A 19,433-nucleotide genomic window follows, 5' to 3' on the forward strand; every position below is an offset into this window, starting at 1 on the left:
ACCTTTAAGAAATGAGATTATATTATAATTATATGTCTCTTTTATTAATGAAACTGTTAGGTGGAAATAAAGGTTATTTAAGAAAAGAGATGTTTGGTATTTACTGGTCTGTAATGGTATGTTAGAATGTGGAGAACTGGCTAACGGGGTGAAAAGGTCATTTCTCATTTCACTGTGTGCTCACTGGTTGATCATGGGACAGTTTGAGGTTGCCAGTGGCTTCAGCAGGTTTCTCTGATTCCCCAAACTGTAAACTCCTGTCAGCTACTGGAGTCTGATGGCAGTTGGAAAGTCTAGAAGTCATATAATAGTATAATATCTATAATTTATTCAACACAATAATAGGATGCAGCAGCTGGTGATCTCAGTTCAACTGCAGTGGTTTGATTACTCTGTATGTTTTAAGGCTTCTTATAAAACATAACGCCACATGGTATCAGTGTGATGATGACTGTGCCTGAACACTAAATACTTTTTATTCACTCATTATGTTTTTGTAGCTCTATATTTTATAACCTGTTGTCTCTGAGAACAAACAAGACTTTACACTAATAACATGTTTGGAGTAAATCAATGAGATTGTGAATCAAACATTCTGATTGATTTCTTTTGACTTAAAAGTAAAAATGTTGCTTTTGTATCTAAAATTCGATTAGTAGTTAACTGTCTTACAGTTTCACCTTTTTAAAACTTTGTGTCTTAGGCTAATACTGTACTACATGTGTAGCTTTGCCTTGAATGTATTTGTTGTCTTTTTCTGGCACAGCCGAGCGTCCACACGCAGAGTCTTGCAGACTTTAGTGCACATCCGTAGTCCAGTCTGGTCCACATGTGTCCACCCAGCCCTGCAGAGGATGAGGATGTCTCACTCCGTCAATGTTTTCCTCTTCACATCCTTTCTGGGAGCGAGCAGGGAGGCGGGCAGAGTAGACTCATGAGGGACAGACTGGGAGAAGACGACGGGTCTTTGGAACGTACCACACATCTGTATCCGAAGGAACAGTAGATTCACCTCCAGTGTGATGTTTGGAGGATAGTGGGAGAGGACACACGTGATTAAATCCGGCGAAGTACTGCGGTTTGTCGGTAAGGTGGTCGAGGAGGAACACGGAGATGAGAGCGTTTCTGTCAGGTAAGATGCTGGTTGTGTTCCTGACGTTAGGGGCTTTGGCACAAACAAACTCGCAAAGTGTTTGTGTCTTTGTTTGTAAAGGCGTCGACCACTGCGACTGGTAATGAGGTCAGTCAGACAAAAGCCACGGTAGCGAGCCTGTTATGTAAATATCACAGTGTGCCCGTACGAGCCGACGCACAGCGGACAGGCTGCAGACATCACCTGTAGATTCCGTCAGGATCCAACAGGAGTCCACGGCACAGGAGCAGGATCCAACAGGAGTCCACAGCACAGGAGCAGGATCCAACAGGAGTCCACAGCACAGGAGCAGGATCCAACAGGAGTCCACAGCACAGGAGCAGGATCCAACAGGAGTCCACAGCACAGGAGCTCTTATATCTGGGCGTGTTGGTGACTGAGGGTTAAAAGGCATTTGGAAGTAAATGAAAAGATGAGAGATAAAATAAAACAGTCGCTACTTTGTGTTCAATTTGTTTAGTTGTTGTTTTCTAACAGACCCAACCAGTCCCACTGTGATTAAAACCAATATAAAGTGGTAGCCCAATAGTTAAATGTGGAAATGCAGTTATTGGCCTTCCAAAAATGATGTTGTGTAGTTTCAGGAAGGGAGAGTTTAGTGCTGTATTTCTTGATTTATTTGTGAACTATAGGCTAGTTTACTGTGTGCAGTGTCTCTGATGGTTATTCTGTTCTTGTATTTCTTTTTGTCAAGACATGGCTCCAGTATTCAGGTCCTTATTAAAACAACACATTGTTTGTTTCTGTTTATTTATGGAAGGAACAAATCCAATACAGTGTGTTTACAGCAGGTCGGGTCATTATTATTATTATTATTATTATTATAGCACCCTTCTTCATGCTAAGCTAACTGCTTTCTGGTGTTTCACCATATTCTGTGACCACAGGGGGCGCTGGTGCACAAATGTTACTTTGCCATTAACATTTGTCTTGTCTGTAAAGGGTTAAGTATGACCAAGTACCTGACAGACTTGGAGTGTGCATATTTTTGTTCACTTTCCAGGCACACCCTCACACACCTCAGCATTTCCTGCAGAATTAGATTCTACTTGTGGCAGCAGCTCAAGGGGCCTGGTGTAATACCTGGCCTGGTGTAATACCTGGCCTGGTGTAATACATACCTGGCCTGGTGTGGTGTAATACCTGGCCTGGTGTAGTAATACTACAGTACAGTGACATGCGGTGAGGTTGACAGCTGGTGAGGCACTGACTCCTTTACAGTCAGATTTACAAATACAAATGAACTGTTAACAAATTGTTAACAGACAATGCGTTATGTTTTATATCTCATATCAACATTCTTCACACAAACGTGACCCATATTTAATTTGAGGTTAAAATTTATTCCAATTGAGCTTATTTCTAACTAGAAATAATAAAAGTTTATGGTCTTACCTGTACTTGTACACAATATCCATTTGTCAGCTGGTATGTATTACAAACCCTTTTACCGTTTGAATCCAATATTAAAACAGATGTTTTCAATAAAGAAGATCCTTCTGGACAAAAATGTCCAGACTGTCTAAAATGTTTTGATTGAAAGTCCAGATTTGCAAATTTCCTCATCTTGTAAATGTAATCTCCCATTTTGATAAGACGGATTGTAAAGGAAATATAAACAAGAAATATAAACAAGCACGAAGAAGATCGTAGGTAGCGCAAGAATCTGTGGGCTCACTAGCGCCCTCTGCCTTGAGGCAGGCGTACTGTTTGCCTCACCGAGTAACTTTTTTACTGTGTTTTATGGTTAATCTGGAGCCTAAACACGTTACAGAACTACATTTTATACATTATCCAGATTATGGCAAGGCAGAGCATATAATCAGAGTGTTTGAAAGCATTTTATTTGTGATATATAGAGGGACAGTGACACACTATTTGCATCGCATACAGTTTGTGAGGATTACACGATCCACCGAGAGGCACAGCAAAGTGCTGCCTCATCATGCATCTCCTCCATGTATTTGAACGGGACATACGGAAATTCTACTATTCTTTATTGAAAAAAATCCTTCGACATGGGATTCGAACGGCAAAAGGGCCTACAACACACACCAGCCGACAAATATTAACATTTATTATATTTTATGGTTAACTTTTTTTTCTTTTCAAGATTGACAGGGGAGCCTCTGCCTCACCTGCCTCCCCTGACCCCACGTCACTGCTACAGTAGGCTACCTCTGTGCTGTTCATATGTCCCTCCAGCAGTAGCTGGCTCCCCCACAGCAGCAGCATGTTGGCTGCTGCCCTCCTCCTCTCCTAACGTACACCTCTCTCTGCAGCCATCCCTTCCTGGCCCTCTCTTGCTGCCTCAGCAGTGCCAGTAAATATTTGAAATGAATTTGTTGGATTGCCTAATCACACTGACTGGACTGATCAGTTTTCTCATGAGTGTTTTTCAATATTCCCCTGGGCTGAGGGAGTAAACATTCAGCATCAGAGTTTATGAACTAGCATTAACTTTATGAGCTGTAGCCACCAACCAGAAGTTTGGAGGTTCAATGTGTGGTTCCTGCAGTCTGCATGTCAAAGTGTCTTTGGGCCTGACACTGAACCCTAATTTGCCCCTGATGACCAGAGCAGTGCCCTGCAGGGACAGCCATCTGTGTGAGATGGCGCCACAGATGTCTGCCGTGGTTCTGTACCGGAGACAAATTTCTTGTGTGTATAACATATAAAGTTATTATGATATTCACTCACAGTGAATATATATATATATATATATATGGGAATGCTATGGCTCATCCCTCAGGCCACAGAGGGACTGAGCCAACACATGCACTGTGCACGGCACTACACTCACTCACTACAAATAAGATTTAACCTATGAGTTTTAAATCAAAATGTGGTGGATATTGTGGCAGGCTGTCACAAGCATTTATTTGAGTAATTAATTGATTGGTTTATCTATAAAATGTTTGAAAATTGTGTAAAATGTTTTTGTATGGCCCAGGGTGAGAGAGAAAAGAACCTGAAGATATTTCTGTAACACTTTATGGTGATCACAGGATGTGGTGTAACACCGGCTCTACAGAGCGGTGTCAATCCTCTTGTCTACTGTAAGTTGCATGAAAAAAAGAATGACTGTTTTCCCAAAATGTCAACATTCCCTCTTGCCTTGATGCTAAGCTAAGGTTACAGTACCTGTACCTGCTAATGGTTAGAACTTCAGCCAAGAGTTGTTGTTTCAATCATGTCATCTAATTTTCATCAAAGGGTTTTTGGGGGCATTATGTGTTGTTACTCTTTGTTGATGTAAAATCACTTTATCCATCCTCCCAGTACATCTAGGCCGTGTCTCTGGTTCCTTAGCAACTTCATCTTTATGTTTCCATGCAGTTTACATTAAGGTTCCAGGCACTAGTCAGTGAATTCCTTAAGTGTCATGGGAAGTTTCTATAATCAGGATAGGGGATTAGAAGAACCTCTGTCTTCATCTAACATGCTTCCAGAGAATTTGGCCAAGTAAATGTGTTTCCAGGTTTCGTATAGTTTAACTGTGCTGGTGTGCCTGGTAAAAAGTCAGATAAGGAAAGTGGTGGTAGAATGAAAGTAGCAATCATTACAGGATGCTATACACAATGCATGCAACGAAGTGTTCAAAATAAATAATTACACATGAAGATCTATGTTTTCAAATCCAGACATTTTTGCTGTAAGGAACAGGAAGCACATCACGAGCCACAGTTAAAATGAATACTGTATGTACCAGGGTCTGGAGCAGGGCAGAAATGTGATTACTGTTCTGCTGTACAGTGTGTAGACAATACATGATGTCAGATTTCCTGCTTAACCTGATTTTCTGATGACCTGCTTTCTTTTGGTGCATGTAAAACATGCACACTGTGACAGTAAGACTTCAGGAAGTCACTAGGCCTGGCTCTTGTTTGGAGTATATAAATTAAGTTGACTTGGTTTGACTTTTGCATAGACAGCACTGACACTGCTGTGGGCTTTGTTTGCTGCACCGGCGTCTTTACAGGCTACATGCCAGGTTTAGAGGGCTTTGTAAATACCGCAAGTAATGATGAGAATGTAGACAACTTCACCGCTTGGTGCCACTTCTCCTCATTACTGTCATCAGTGACCTGCTGAAACAAAACATCTCTTCATTTTCAGTATTTGGCATTTGACAGTAGACGTGCATAACATGTGTTATCCAGCTGTAAGGGGGTATATTTTGGTCTGAGAGTGGTGAAGCTATATAGGCAGAATGCTACACATCTGAAAAAACACTAGCATGTAAGAAAACCAGCTGCCTGTTTTTACCTCTTTTAGTTTCCAGTTAGCTCTCTGAATCATACTTTCACTGAGCTGTCATATTGTAGTTCACAGCAGTGAGTCCAGTGTTAAATGGCATTTAGAATGTGACAGACTTATCTTAGTGATGTTTGATTAGTCACTGGCTTGAAATGTGGAGCAGTGTGCACTCTCATCACCATGATAACTTTGTCACAGAAGCCACTGACATTCCTTGTCTGGATTCCTTTCTACCAGAGGTAGAACCCTATAGGATGGCTTTCCCCTTTTTATTATCTTTTAATAACTAAATAAACCTTCAGTATAAGTGTCAGCAGCTTTGCTGTGTGCAGGTTTCTGTCATATTTCCTGTTACCATATAACTATAACAGATGTTTGCACAGTTTATTGATAACATGTTGTAACACAGTGAAAAACGCTCATCACAACTTCCCAAATCCAACACGATGTTTTGGACATTTGTGTGTTTTTTCTGACCAACACCCCAAAACTTTAAAATGATTAATTTGTAATGATTAAAACAGAAAAAAGCAGCCTGGCTTCACATTTGAGAAGGTGGAACCACAGAAATATTTTTTAACCATTTTGCATGATTAAATTATTAATGAGTTCTCTAAAGTGTTTCCATTAAATTATTTATTTGTCAGTGACTTAGCTAACTCTTCAAGCCTCAGACTTAACATGTGTTCGATGTGTTAGATGTTTAAACATAAGTTTGAATGGTATAAAATTAAAACTTAAGGGTCCCTAGAAGATTGAAAAGTAGTTTTATTTAGCAAAACTATTATAAAGTGGCTTTTCATGGATAAATCATGTAAAACTAAAGCTTGAGGTGTAGTATTGCCCTGCAACTGAACCTTGACCCCAGATAGCCCCTCCCATCTGTCAACTGTGGAATTGCTCACAGCCACCAGTCCTCCCTCTCTCCTCTCCTGCTCTCCTGTGCATGTCTTTACATGCTGAGAAACACCAGGGGAGGGAGGGAGGAGCCAAAGAAAAAACAAGAAAAACTGGAGCACTTCAGAGGGGTGAGGTAGACGGAGGTATGAGGTATGAATGGAGGCTCAGAAAGAGATGAGGGCATGAGAAAAGAGAAGGGAATTTCATTCTAAAGCTGCAGACAGGACCTGAGAGAAGGGAAGATTGTAGCTGTAATTGGAAGGGAGGGGTGAGATACAGTGTCATGTCTGTGAACAACATGCTGTCTATTCCTCTCTTGATTCATTGCTTCTCCTTTGTTGATTTTTAACAGAGGCATGATGATCAGCGTTAATGATGGATCCCCCTCTTTGCTTTGGCATTTCAAACCCAGCAACAAAAAGATCGAGAGGAATTAAGAAAATGAAGAGGTGAATGAACCACTAGCTGCTAACCTTTCTTTGACTCTTCTTCTCAGTGTCATACCTCAAGATCTGCAAAGACGGACAGCTACTGAACACTTTCAGGAACTGACAGGGTGAGGAAATACCCAGGCATCGCCCAGAGCTGCCACCAGCTGCAGCTCCAGCTGAAAATCTGAGTAAAACTAGTGTAGGAGCATGGGATGCGGAGTTCAGAGCTCCTCTGGATGTCAGCCTACCAGGAACAAATGAGTAGAAGTGGATTTGGCTGCGGCTCCAGTTTGCTCCAGGGCCGGCGCTTTTACTGCCGGGAATGGGCCCTGGACAAGCTACGATGCTGCCTGGATGCCCGCTCCGTGCCGGGACAGCCACCAGGGCTGCTGGTAATAGGGGGCCCCGGTGCTGGGAAAACCGCCCTGTGCACTGAGGTGGTGTGGCCCACTTCAAAGGCAGGGCTGGCAGTCGGCCTGGCACCACGCTGCCTGGCCTCCCACTTCTGCCAGAGGGAGGACCAGAGGAGTACGGTGCTGTGGAGGTTCGTCCTGGGCCTGGTGGAGCAGCTGAGGGCCTCACCTCTCCTCTCTCCTGGGTATGAAGAGATCCTCAACAACCCATGTGTATCCTCTGCTCTGGAGCCTCCCAACTGTCAAAAAGACCCTGATGACACCTTCAAGAGGTTTGTAGCACATTTTTCCCAAAAAAGTATCTCAAAGAGAGGATGTCATGTCACCTTTAGATGTGTGAGTCACACGCTTGATCTGAACAAGATAACCTTTTAGTGGGTTAGACTTAAGGGAAATTTCAAGATTGTCAGAATGAAAGAGAGGAAAGCTGCCAAAAGGCAGTGTGCGTGGGAGCCATCCCAGTGATCAGCATGTGTGTGCATGTTCAAGAGCGTGGCTCATTTCCAACTCAACACAGCAAAATTTACGTGTGGTATCACGTAGTGTAAATGGTGATACTGTTGATGGAAGCAGGAGCAGCTGAACAAAACTGCCTAAGTTGGCAGGCAAACAAGTGGATTATCAGATTCAAGTGAGTGGAATCAGCCTGGTGAAGAGCTGGGCCACAGGTTCTTTCTTTTGGTAAACGCTCAGTCTCAGCATGTGGCTGTTGTCACCAAAAACATCTGGGGGTTACAGTGATCAACAATGTTGTAACCTTGTATTTAGAAGGGTGCGATTTGGTCTGTTGTTTGTACTTTGTTAGCCTGATGATCACAGCATTAATGAAATTTGATTAATAGCATGTTGTCCAATTGATTACGTCTGTAACTATGGCCACAACTAACAGTTATTGTCATTTTAGCTTCAGTTAGCTTTGTGAAATGCCAGAAGTTAGTGAAAATGCCCTTCACAATTGCAAATGGATTGTTTTGAGAAATATGAAACAGGTTCACATTTGAGAAGCTGGAATCCTTGGCATTTTTGCTTGATAAGTGACTTCAGTCCATAATCAATTATCAGTATTGTTGCTGATCAGTTTGAATATTTTTTGCGTCAGTGGGGTGAAGCACATTCTTGTTTGGTTATTGTATCCATAAACAGTTTCTTAAGTGATTTCTAGAAGATGTACTATTACTACCTAGATTGTACTGTATAATACATATATACTGATAATACAGTATAAATTACATACCTCAATAGAGAATTTCATCCATATCATCTATTCCTAGACATTATATTCCAGTCAATCATCTAAAACTCATGTGTAAAACTGGAAGTTACTTCTTAATTAGTTTGTTTGGCATCACTAATGTGAACCACATGATAGAAACATAATACAATCCTACCAAAAGATGATAGTGATACTGAATTATCAGCCTTAAGTGAAATGTCAGCAACACTCCAATAAAACATCCATATACTTATAAAAACTTTCCCCGCTCTGAATAGAAACCAGCAGCATGTGTTAATCATGTGATATCCATGAAAGCTTTAAGGCTGCACCTATGTTTTTCTACACACAGGTGTTTAGACGGTCTGCAGCTTGTAAATGTAAAATCATGTGGCCATCAGTGAATCAAAGAAGGTGGGACAGTCGTGGTATAAAGACAGTAGCAGCCATTCTTCCTCGTCTTATATTTATTTCTCCCATAATGCAGCCCATTCACGTCACACACAATGGGCCTCCAGTGTGACTGAATGCCTCAGTGTTAATTACAACACAACATCCTTTCAGAGCCGGGGGGGGGAGAACAAAGAGGTGAAAAATGCCTGCGGGAGCCTGGTGACCATCTCAGCACCAGTCAGCGAGGTTACTCTCTTCTCCAGGACTTTCTTTTACGCTCTCCTGGTGTGTTGACTTTGCAATGAGTCTGACCCTCTTTGCGTTCCTCCTGTGTTTGCTCTCCTCCGGTGAGAAGTGCTGAGCTGGATTCCACATTCCCCTCAGACTGGCTCATAGCCAGCAGCTGTTTGTGTTAGGAGTTATTGAAGGTGCCTGCAGGTGAAGGAAGTGCTTTCATGTGAGAACAGCTGTCAACAAACTGATAAAACACGGGCTTGAATTAGTAGCAAGATGGAACACATGGCATCTACCGGTACACTTTGAACCAACGGGTAGCTCATGATAGCGAGTCACTAACTCTTCACTGAGCTTTTGAGTAGTTTCAGTTCCTCTGACTGGAAACGTCTGCAGTTAGACAAATTAGAAGTTAAAAACAAACCGTTTCTTTCTGTGAATTGAAATCAGCGCAGTGAATGTGGACGCATTCTTGTTTTCACACCTGCCCTTCAGTTCACTTGGTCTGAAGTTCAGTTGGTCTGATGATTTATTTTTGCCTGTTAGTTCTTGTCCATTTCATGTGTCAATTAACTTATTACAAAGGGTCAAGAGGAGCAAATATATCATATGAGTCATGTGGAGCAACGTGTCTAACGCAGGTTAGCAGGCAAACTTTACTCATCACTCTGCCTTGTGTCATAAAGAGCTCACCAGAAAATAACTGATTCTGCACCATAACTAGTGAAGACAGCTACTGGCCTTTCTATGACACAAGTAGTTACAAACAAACAAAATTGTAATGTTAATGAGAGAATAATTGCTGTGCAGTCTTAAGGTTTTGCTTCCTTCTTGATGAGGAACTGCCAGAATAAAGATACTGTAACACAATGAGTTTCTTGTTAGGTTAAACTGGGTTTTAGTTTCTGCCAAATCAGGGAACATCCTCACACTAACACGCTGATATGTGTGTGAATGTAACAAATTAAAGGAAACAGCAACAAAACGTGTCTCAGTGAGGTGCTGGGCCACCAGAACAGCCCCAGTGCACCTTGGCATTGACTCCCCACGTCGCTGAACTCTGCTGGAGGGATGAACACCATCCTTCCAACAGATCTGATGTGTTTATGATGGTGGTGGTGTAGACACTGTCTAACACGTCTGTCCAGCATCTCCCATAGATGTTCACCTGGGCTGAGACCTGGTGACTGTGAAGGCCACAGCATCTGATTTACATCATTTTCATACATGTGTCGCAGAAGAAAGAGTTTTAGTTTTAAAAACAGGTGAGAAAACAATTTATCAATTGTAACACCACATTAGTGGTGTATTGTCTTACTTGTCCCTGTAAATGTTTCTATTTTGGTCGTACCGAGAGATGTCTGTGAACATCAATATGCCTTAGAACACATTGGCCTTTTTCTAATAGCCTTGCATTGTCTTCACTGAGGGGGTTATTATTTTCATATGTTATATGTTCATATGTCTTATGTTAACATGGTGTCTATCCTGTAGTGTTTGTAATCTTATTACTTTCGGGGTACTACCCATAAAAAATACCAATTCCACCCTGATGTAGACCTGGTGAGGTCAAAACTGGTTGGTGTTTTTTACTGAGATGTCTCATTAAATAAAGGTTTTTTAACATACTCCCTGCTCCGCCTAAGAGTGCCTGAAGTTTTTTTTTTTAGTTTTTAGTTTTGTATAGTTCAACTTTAAGAGCACTAAAACTTTCTGGATTTGTTGTGAGTTTTGGATTTAGGTCTTTTTTTCTCTTTCAGTTGCTGGAGAAAATAGTTGGAAGTTTGCTTTTTGACTTTGTCATTAGTTTGTTCCAGAGAACAGAACCAAAGTAAGCAAAACCCCCGATTTAAATATTGATTTAAATACATTATTTATTATATTGCTGCATTTACTGCTTAAAGTGCCTTAGATTTTTGTGTTACTTATTTACCTACTTTATATTTCATTTGTATTTTGTGGCATTCACGTGGACGGTGAAGTAAGAATTTCATTTTACATGGAAACACGTTTCCTAACTGTGCTAATACCTACTGTACAAATAAACACTTTGAACTTGAACTTAAAAGCACCCACACTAGATCTGGATTTTATTCTCCATTAAGTCCAGGTAGAGAACCACCACCTGATGGTCTGACTGGATTATAGTCAGTCAGCAGGTCGGAAAGCGAGGGAAGTGATTTGAGTTTATATTTGGCAGAGAGGCGACATCCAGATTATTAGAGGTTTGATAGCGACATGCTCCCCTCTACAAGTTCACTTAGCGCTGAGGGTCAAAGCTCACCCACAGTATCCAGGCCTACGTACGTGGGCTGAATGAAGCATGAAGCAGAAAACATTAAGCCGGCCAAAAAGGTGTATTACACTTCCTCCTCCACTCTTGCGTTAATCAGATGACTCATGCACACAAAGGAATGATAAGCTTGTTGTAACCCAGATGCGGCCGTCAGCGTTTCACTCTGCTTTTAATTGCAGGATATGCTCAATGATAAAAGTCAAGGCTACAGTGTAATGAGATGATTCACACATTATGGCTTGGTCTGTAAATACACACGGGGTGCTCGGCCACCATGTTCCACCAGACCAGTTCCAGTGCACCGTGGCATTGGTGCTCCAAGTCTCTGGACTCTACTGGAGAGATGAACACCATTCTTCTAAAAGACATTCCCTCATGTGTGTTGTGATGATGGTGGTGGAGACGCTGGCTATAAAATCTTCCATAGGTGCTAAACTGGGCTGAGATCTAGTGACCCTCTCGTGTGTAGCTGGGAAGAACAAAAATAGAGAGACACCTCTGGATATAATGTAGTGTGGTACAACAGCACCTTTAGCTATGACCTCAGTAATAAACAGAATTGAATTTATACATTGATGACTATTTTACCAAAAAGGAAGCATTTTGAGCTTCATAAACACAGATGTTAAGGTGGATATGCTGCACTGAATTGCATCCAATTGGTCCGGTGTACCCATTGCTATTTTTAATTAAGTAAACAGTCGGAGTACTTCTTCCATCACTACTTCTGGGTTTGATATTTACTTCTTATGTAGTTCTGTGTATCTGATACAAATATTGGCTGATTCCAGCTCAGCTGCATTTCTCTGTTTTACATCATTGTAAATCTAATATTTTTGTGTTTTGGATTGTTGATCACACAAGATTTGAAGATGTCACCTTGGAATCTGGAAATCTGGGCTTTTTGGTAGTACTATTTAACATTTTATGTATTGAATGAGGTGGGCCACTTAAAATACTACCTTAGCTGCTATAGATATATATATATAACCTTCAGGGGAATTGATATTTCACACAGCAAATGCCATGTATTTAATGAGTATCAGTGCTGTTTAGGTTGTTATCTGCTAACTCATTTTTCATGAGGTGAGATGTGTTAGGATGTGGGTGGCATACCACCTCAGCTGAATAATAACTCTGAACTAATTTTATCATCAATAAACAGTGCCTCTTAACAAGTGACCCTTGGCAAAATGTCCACCATTTCAGGACAAATGTGTTAATTTATGGACAGTTTAATGAAGGAGCTAGTACTTCATTTATATGTTTCAGAGCACAGTGCATGTGTTAATGCACAATTTCATCACAGTAGCTCAAATAAGGCAGATTTCCCGGCTGGCATTTGCCAAAATCTAAACACTACAGATAAGTAATGTCTGCATTGTTGAAATGTCACCCCTCACTCCCTACGCATATGTTAATCCTGAGACTGATATTTTATTGCCGACCTCAGCAGTTTCAGTGAATGACCCTGCTGCTTTCAGTTAGCAATTTGGCTTCACGGGCTTCTGTCTAGTTATTTCATCAAACTTTTATATTAGTCAGAGTGCTGCAGGTTTTAACAGCTTTGTTTGCAGTGTGGATGACCCCTTGCCAGTGTTTTATAAACACTTCTGGAGCTGTTTCCTTCCTGGTAGCAGCATAATTCTTCTTTTACAACATTAGAAATGTTTCCCAGGTTGCTATTATTAGGCACCAGAAGCAAAATACCCCCTGATTGGTCACAATTTAGGATCTTTAAAGATGCAGATTTCAGAAAAAATTGTTCGTGATTGATGAGAAAATGTGACTGGACCTTCTGGTCATTCTTAAACATAGACATTAACACTAATAACAGCACACATACAAACGCACACCCTGTGTTTGAGTGCAGCCTCTGTGTGACCTGGTTGTGCCAGAGTTCTGTTACTGTTTGTTACCTTCACAGCAAGCCCTCCAAATGCATGTGTTGCTCTGTACAGACCTGCAAAGATGAGCATAGAATTAAACAATGACTATCCATCCATCCATACTACTTATTCCTAAAAAGGGGGGGGGCGTGGAGCCAATCCTAGCTGACATTGGGCAAGAGGCGGGGTCCACCCTGGACAGGTCTAAACAAGAACTAGTCTATACAAGAACTATTTACTAACCTTAACTTTGACTTTCTATTTATTAAATGTTATTTCTTCCTCACAATGGAGGTAACATCTACCACTGTATTTATTTTTTTTTTGGTTAATTGACAGCATTTTATATCATGTATTTATAAAATGCAGCATATCAGACATTGTCTGGGACAGATCAATGAACCTGGATCTGTTGTACTCCAGACTTTCTAACAGTGTGTTGTATCACCATGTGGCTCTGTGATTTGATGCATAAAAATCATTAATAGAAAGGTGGAGTGTACACTTCCATGGAAGTGTGTCGGATACAGCATGGCATGGGTGAACGGGTCCTCACCTCAAACGTCCGAGTCCAAATGCAGTCACTGCTGAAGTCTGAGTCCTCAGTGTCCAAAATCAGGACTCGAGTCAGATTTGAGTCTGAATCCTGAGACATTTTTCAATACTAAGTACACCAAGTTCGGACTCCCTTACTTTGGAGTTTGGACTTGGTAAGTTTGAACTTTAAGTACAAACTCCCGAGAACGGGAGGACGCAGTAGTGTGAATATGCAAATGTAACACCAGTGACCTTGCTGACAGACTACTGCGCTGAACGAGATGTAGCTACCTGCTAATTATAGCTAGCTGGTGTGCTAGCAGGAACTGGCATCTCAAGTACAAGTTGAGTCACAGGTCCTGAAAATCAGGACCCGAGTCAGAATCCTGGACTCGAGTACTACAACACTGCTACCAGCCTCTACCATGATGGCCATGCAATCCATCTAAAGAGTACTGAAAATTAAGAAGTAATTAAAAACAAGGAAATTTAAACCATAAGTAAATGTTACGCAATTACCACAAGAAAACGGAATATTTTTTTGTCTTTGGCATAATTTTACAGTAGCCATCTGAAAGCATCACGTTTATTCACAAGATTCTTTCTTCCTTCATACAACTTTCACATTTCATTCTCCTTAGATAAATCAGGTTTTACAATAAGTTTATATTCAGGAATAAAAGACAGGAAAATACAAGTCCAGGAAAACCTTTTGATCTGTGATGCCATGCTGGGTTCAAGTCCTCACTCTGGACTTTTTTCTTTTCTATCTGATGCATTATGTATTGGTTGGTATCTTTGAAGGTTTCTAAACATATTGAGGCTGCATCTCTGCACGGAAAGAATGTTGGGATTGTGTGTCTCTCACCTGTGTACACATATCTACCCACGTGTGTGTGTGTGTGTGTGCCAGTGTGCCCAGGGTGGAGCAGGAAATTTAAGAGGTTCCATTAACCTGAGTCATTGTCAGATCACAGCAGGGTGGGGGCGCTGACTGTGCAGTTACATTGTGACTAGGTAGTTTTAAAATGTTTTACCACATCTTCTGTTTTTTTATCACAAGAGATGATACGGCATTTTGACTAGTTTTCTCTAATCATATCTGTTTCTCACAGTTGAAGGTCTGAAATAAATGCTCTTAATAATACTGTGTTCTAAGTAAAGAAGGGTAAAGAAGAAATTAAAAGCCAGCTATAATGTTTTATGAATTATAGCTGATAGAAGCATTTTGATCATTTCAATTTTAATGTTCTGACATTTTTCTATTTTAAAATTTGTTTTGTCTTGATGAAACTCCTTTTGAGAAACATTGTTTTTATACTGATTGTAAATCTAAAAGCCCAAGAGCCCCAAGGTAAGATTGTATATAAAATGCATGAAATGGAAGCCAAAAGCAAAAACTCAGCTTTGTCATGCTTGAATTAAAATAGCCTCAGGTCATGGCAAAAAGCTGCTGGTATATAAATCAGAGATTTAATTTAACGTCAGTGACTTTGTATGCAAAATATATATACCGTGTCTGTGGTGTGATTAAAAAAATGCTCCCACTGTTACTTCCACCTCCCTTATCCACACATGACTGCTGCAGTTTGGGATTGCTGTCTTAAATGTAATCTCTTGCTTTGTGTGCCTGTTTCTCTCTTTTAGAGCAGTGTTAGGACCCCTGTTGGCCCTCCCTCCTCCTGCTCAGTCTCTAATGGTGGTGGTGGACTCCCTAGATGTAGGATATGTACCGGGTGAAAGAGGTGAGAAGAGTGGCTCTATCGCAGAGCTCCTGGCCACCAATCAACACCTACTGCCTGGATGGCTGCTGCTGGTCTGCTCCGTCCGCCGCCACAACAAGGTTGTGTGCAAGATGTTCTCAGGTAAGGAGCTCTAACTTATCAGAATGATTTCAAAAGAGATTTTGTGAATTTGAACCTTTATGGGATTAGACATAAATATAAGCTACCCCAGGCTAAATTCTAATTTTGTGTACAAACAATAACTACATTTATATAACTACAACAAAAAGGATAATTGGTTCTAGCTTTTGTTAAAAACTGATACCTGAGTGTTCTGGTCATATGTTCCAAATTAAATTTATTAAGGAATTATAAATGAAGAGGTAAGGTGTTACCCCGTTTGGGACTAAGCAGTATGGGGCAGCATGGTGGCGCGGTGGTTAGCACTGTTGCTTCACAGCAAGAAGGTTGCAGGTTCGCGACCTTTCTGTGTGGAGTTTGCATGTTCTCCCCATGCTTGCACGGGTTCTCTCCGGCTTCCTCCCACTGTCCAAAGACATGCGGCTTAGGTTGACTGGTGACTCTAAATTGCCCATAGGAGTGAATGTGTGCGTGTGAGTGGTTGTTCGTCTGTGTGTTGGCCCTGCGATGGACTGGCAACCTGTCCAGGGTCTACTCCGCCTTTGCCTGATAGCTGGCTGGGATTGGCTCCCGCGACCCCCTGTGGGACTGAGCAGTAAAGAAGATGAATGGGTGAGGTGAGGTGTTGTTTTGTAGTACTGTACTGTAATCTGATGGCTGAATTATCCAGTACAGAATGTCTCCTCTCTTCTAGACAGGATAAAAATAAGAGAATTTAAACTAAGGGTTTCTCTATCATAAATGGTTTCATACATTTCAGGATAAATGGAATACTACTGTAGGTGTGTCTACAACAACACTAAAACATCATGCTATGTGAAAAATCTGTAAGAAAATACCACTACATGGTTGTCAGTAACGGTATAAAACAGATTAATGGATTAATGAATGGACATGTAATTACATCAGTAGAGTCTGATGATTTTGGCATTCTTTGGGCCATCCGTCTTCTTTCTGGATAAGGTTATTTAAATAAGTACCCATTGTATTATATGGTGATTATCAGTGGCAGACATGGACAGAAAAAACAAAATAACAATGTAGGACTGTCCGAGTCTTTGTTGGTCAAATATATAAAACTGTTTTGGATTTTAAAAACTCGCACCATCTCTTTTTGTTGTTGTTGGTGTAGGTTTTCGTAAGCTCTGTCTGGATGATCTGCGAAAGCCCCTGCCAGTGCGTGATGTGCAGCAGTACATCCTCTGCCGGCTGGATGAAGAAGCAGCACTTCGCCGTCAGCTCACCCCCAATACAGCTGACATGCTGAACCTGCTGCACATCAAGAGTGGTGGCTGCTTTCTCTTCCTCGAGCGAGTGCTGGATGGTGTGGCAGCTGCACTTGTGGGTCTGCGGGAGATCCGGGACATCCCTGGGACTCTCAATGGCCTTTACCTGTGGCTGTGCCAAAGACTGTTCCCCAGGGGGCTCTTTGTCTATGTCAAGCCTCTTCTCAATGTGCTCTTAGCTGCCTCGAGGCCACTCACGCCCCAGCAGCTGTTCACAGCAGCCTGGACTCATGACACCTCCTTCAGCCTCCAGGATTTTCAGAACAAGCTCCGAACCCTCTCTCCTCTCCTGATTGATGGTCCTGGGGGCACCAAACTACTTTTCCATGCCAGCTTTGCTGAGTGGCTGATAGATGTCAAATATTGCACACAGAGGTACTTGTGTAACAGAGCAGAGGGTCACAGCATGCTTGCCATGGCTCTGACGCTGCAGGGACCCCACCTAGACACTGAGGATGTTTGCCAGCTAGCCACACATTTAATTTTCTCAGGTCACCATAAGAATAACCCCTCATTTTTGGCACTGTGGATGCTGTGGGCAGGCGTGCCTGCTCTTACTCCCAGCTGCAGCCGTGGCCTCACCACATCCTTGACTCAGCCTCCGGTTCTAGTGAGTCAGGAAGTCCTTCAGCTGTTAATGAGGAGTGGGCTTATCTCTGCGGCCTGTTTTTCAGATGCAGACCCGAGTGTTGGAGTGCACTGTGTAGGTGATGAGGGAGTAAATTTGCAACAAGTATTTGAAAGTGAGCTATCCATGAAGAAGCTGCTAGACAGCGGGGTGTCTGTAAATCAGCTTGGTTCAACAGATGGACAGACCTTACTTGCCAGTGCAGCCCATGAGGGTTCTGCAAATGTAGTTGAACTTCTCCTGACACATGGATCTGATGCACTGATCAGTGATCATCTCGGTCAAACGCCACTGACTTTAGCTTCCAGGCAGGGTCATGTCAACATGTTGTCTGTGCTTTTGGAATGGGCGCAGAGCAAAGAGCCAGAAAAGGCAGTGCAGATGATGGAGCATGTCGACAATGAAGGCTGGACAGCACTGCGCTCTGCAGCTTGGGGAGGACACAGCGAGGCAGTACGGCTGCTGCTGGATGCAGGAGCAGATGTGGATGGATGTGACAGCGAGGGGCGAACTGCTCTCAGGGCTGCTGCGTGGGGGGGTCATGAGGAGATTGTTCTGACCCTGTTGGACTATGGGGCACAGGTTGACAAAGCTGACAGCAAGGGTCGCACACCGCTTATTGCTGCTGCCTATATGGGACATCATGAAGCTGTGGAGATATTGTTGGATCACAATGCAGAAGTTAACTTAGCTGATGGAGATGGGCGCACCGCTCTGTCAGTTGCTGCCCTCTGTGTACCTACAGCAGCAGGGGTCAAAGGTTATGGTGAGGTTGCAAGTCTGTTACTGGAGCGTGGAGCTGATCCAGGACACAGAGACAATGATGGCATGACGCCACTGCTTCTCGCAGCCTATGAGGGCAATGATGATGTAGTTGAACTTCTGTTAGAAGCTGGTGCTGATGTAGATGAAACTGCAGGTCTGGATGGCAGTGTTCCTGCTGCAGCTGCTGTTACTCCCCTTCTGGCAGCTGCAGCAATGGGCCACATGAAGACAGTATCACGGCTGCTTTTCTGGGGAGCAGCTGTGGATGCCATTGACTGTGAAGGAAGGACTGCACTCTGCCTGGCAGCAGCAAGAGGAAGCGTTGAAGTTGTTCGCACCCTGCTTGAACGAGGCCTGGATGAGAACCACAGAGATGACCTTGGCTGGACTCCAATGCATGCTGCTGCCTGTGAAGGCCATCGGGCTGTTTGTGCTGCTTTGACTGAGCAAGGAAGCATGGCACGTGTTGGAGAGATGGACATTGAAGGACGCACCCCTCTTATACTGGCTGCCCAGGAAGGTCACTGGACCACTGTCAAGTTATTGTTGGACAGACGTTCTCCCATTGATCACAGAGCATATGATGGACATTCTGCCTTAAGTGCTGCCATCCTGGAGGGCCACACTGAGGTTGCAGAGCTGCTTATGAAGCGAGGGGCTGATACCAATGTACGAGATGCAGAAGGAAGGCCTCTGCTCTACCTGCTGGTGTTGGAGGGTCGTCTTGATATGGCTACTCTCCTCATAGAGAAAGGAGGGGTCCCCCTGGAGTCCAAAGACTCTGAGGGCCGTACAGCTCTTCATGTGGCTTCTTGGCAGGGATGCGTGGAGATAGTAGACCTACTTTTAAAGCACGGGGCCAACCCCAATGCACAGGATACAGAGGGGAGACCACCACTTCATTCAGTGGCTTGGACAGGACATGCTGAAGTAGGACGTCGTCTCCTAGAAGCCAGCGGCATGGATATAGATCTTGCTTGCAACCAGGGAGCAACAGCACTAAGCATTGCTGCCCAGGAGGGACATGTCCATGTTGTTGCAATGCTTCTGGAAAGAGGTGCAAATCCCGATCACATGGATAAATATGGTCGTAGTCCAGTCAAAGTGGCTGGAAAACATGGGCACTTTAACATTGTCAGGCTTTTGGAAAGCTATGGACCCAAGCCATAC

General features: G+C 42.7%; 1 protein-coding gene across 5 annotated transcripts in view; it reads left to right on the forward strand.

Moving 5' to 3' along the window:
* Positions 1-749: 749 nt before the first annotated feature.
* ankrd50l (ankyrin repeat domain 50-like) overlaps positions 750-19,433 on the forward strand; it is a 20,998-nt gene continuing 2,314 nt past the window's right edge. For 2 of the 5 annotated variants that reach the window (XM_020621315.1, XM_020621311.1), the window contains exons 1-4: positions 750-1,132; positions 6,666-7,429; positions 15,367-15,584; positions 16,717-19,404. In XM_020621315.1, coding sequence (XP_020476971.1) covers positions 6,957-7,429; positions 15,367-15,584; positions 16,717-19,404 — 3,379 coding nt within the window. In that variant the 5' untranslated portion in view covers positions 750-1,132; positions 6,666-6,956. The other 3 variants (XM_020621314.1, XM_020621313.1, XM_020621312.1) reach the window with 3 other exon arrangements.

Source organism: Monopterus albus, unplaced genomic scaffold, assembly GCF_001952655.1.
Source record: "Monopterus albus unplaced genomic scaffold, M_albus_1.0 scaffold257.1, whole genome shotgun sequence".
Taxonomy (NCBI): domain Eukaryota; kingdom Metazoa; phylum Chordata; class Actinopteri; order Synbranchiformes; family Synbranchidae; genus Monopterus; species Monopterus albus.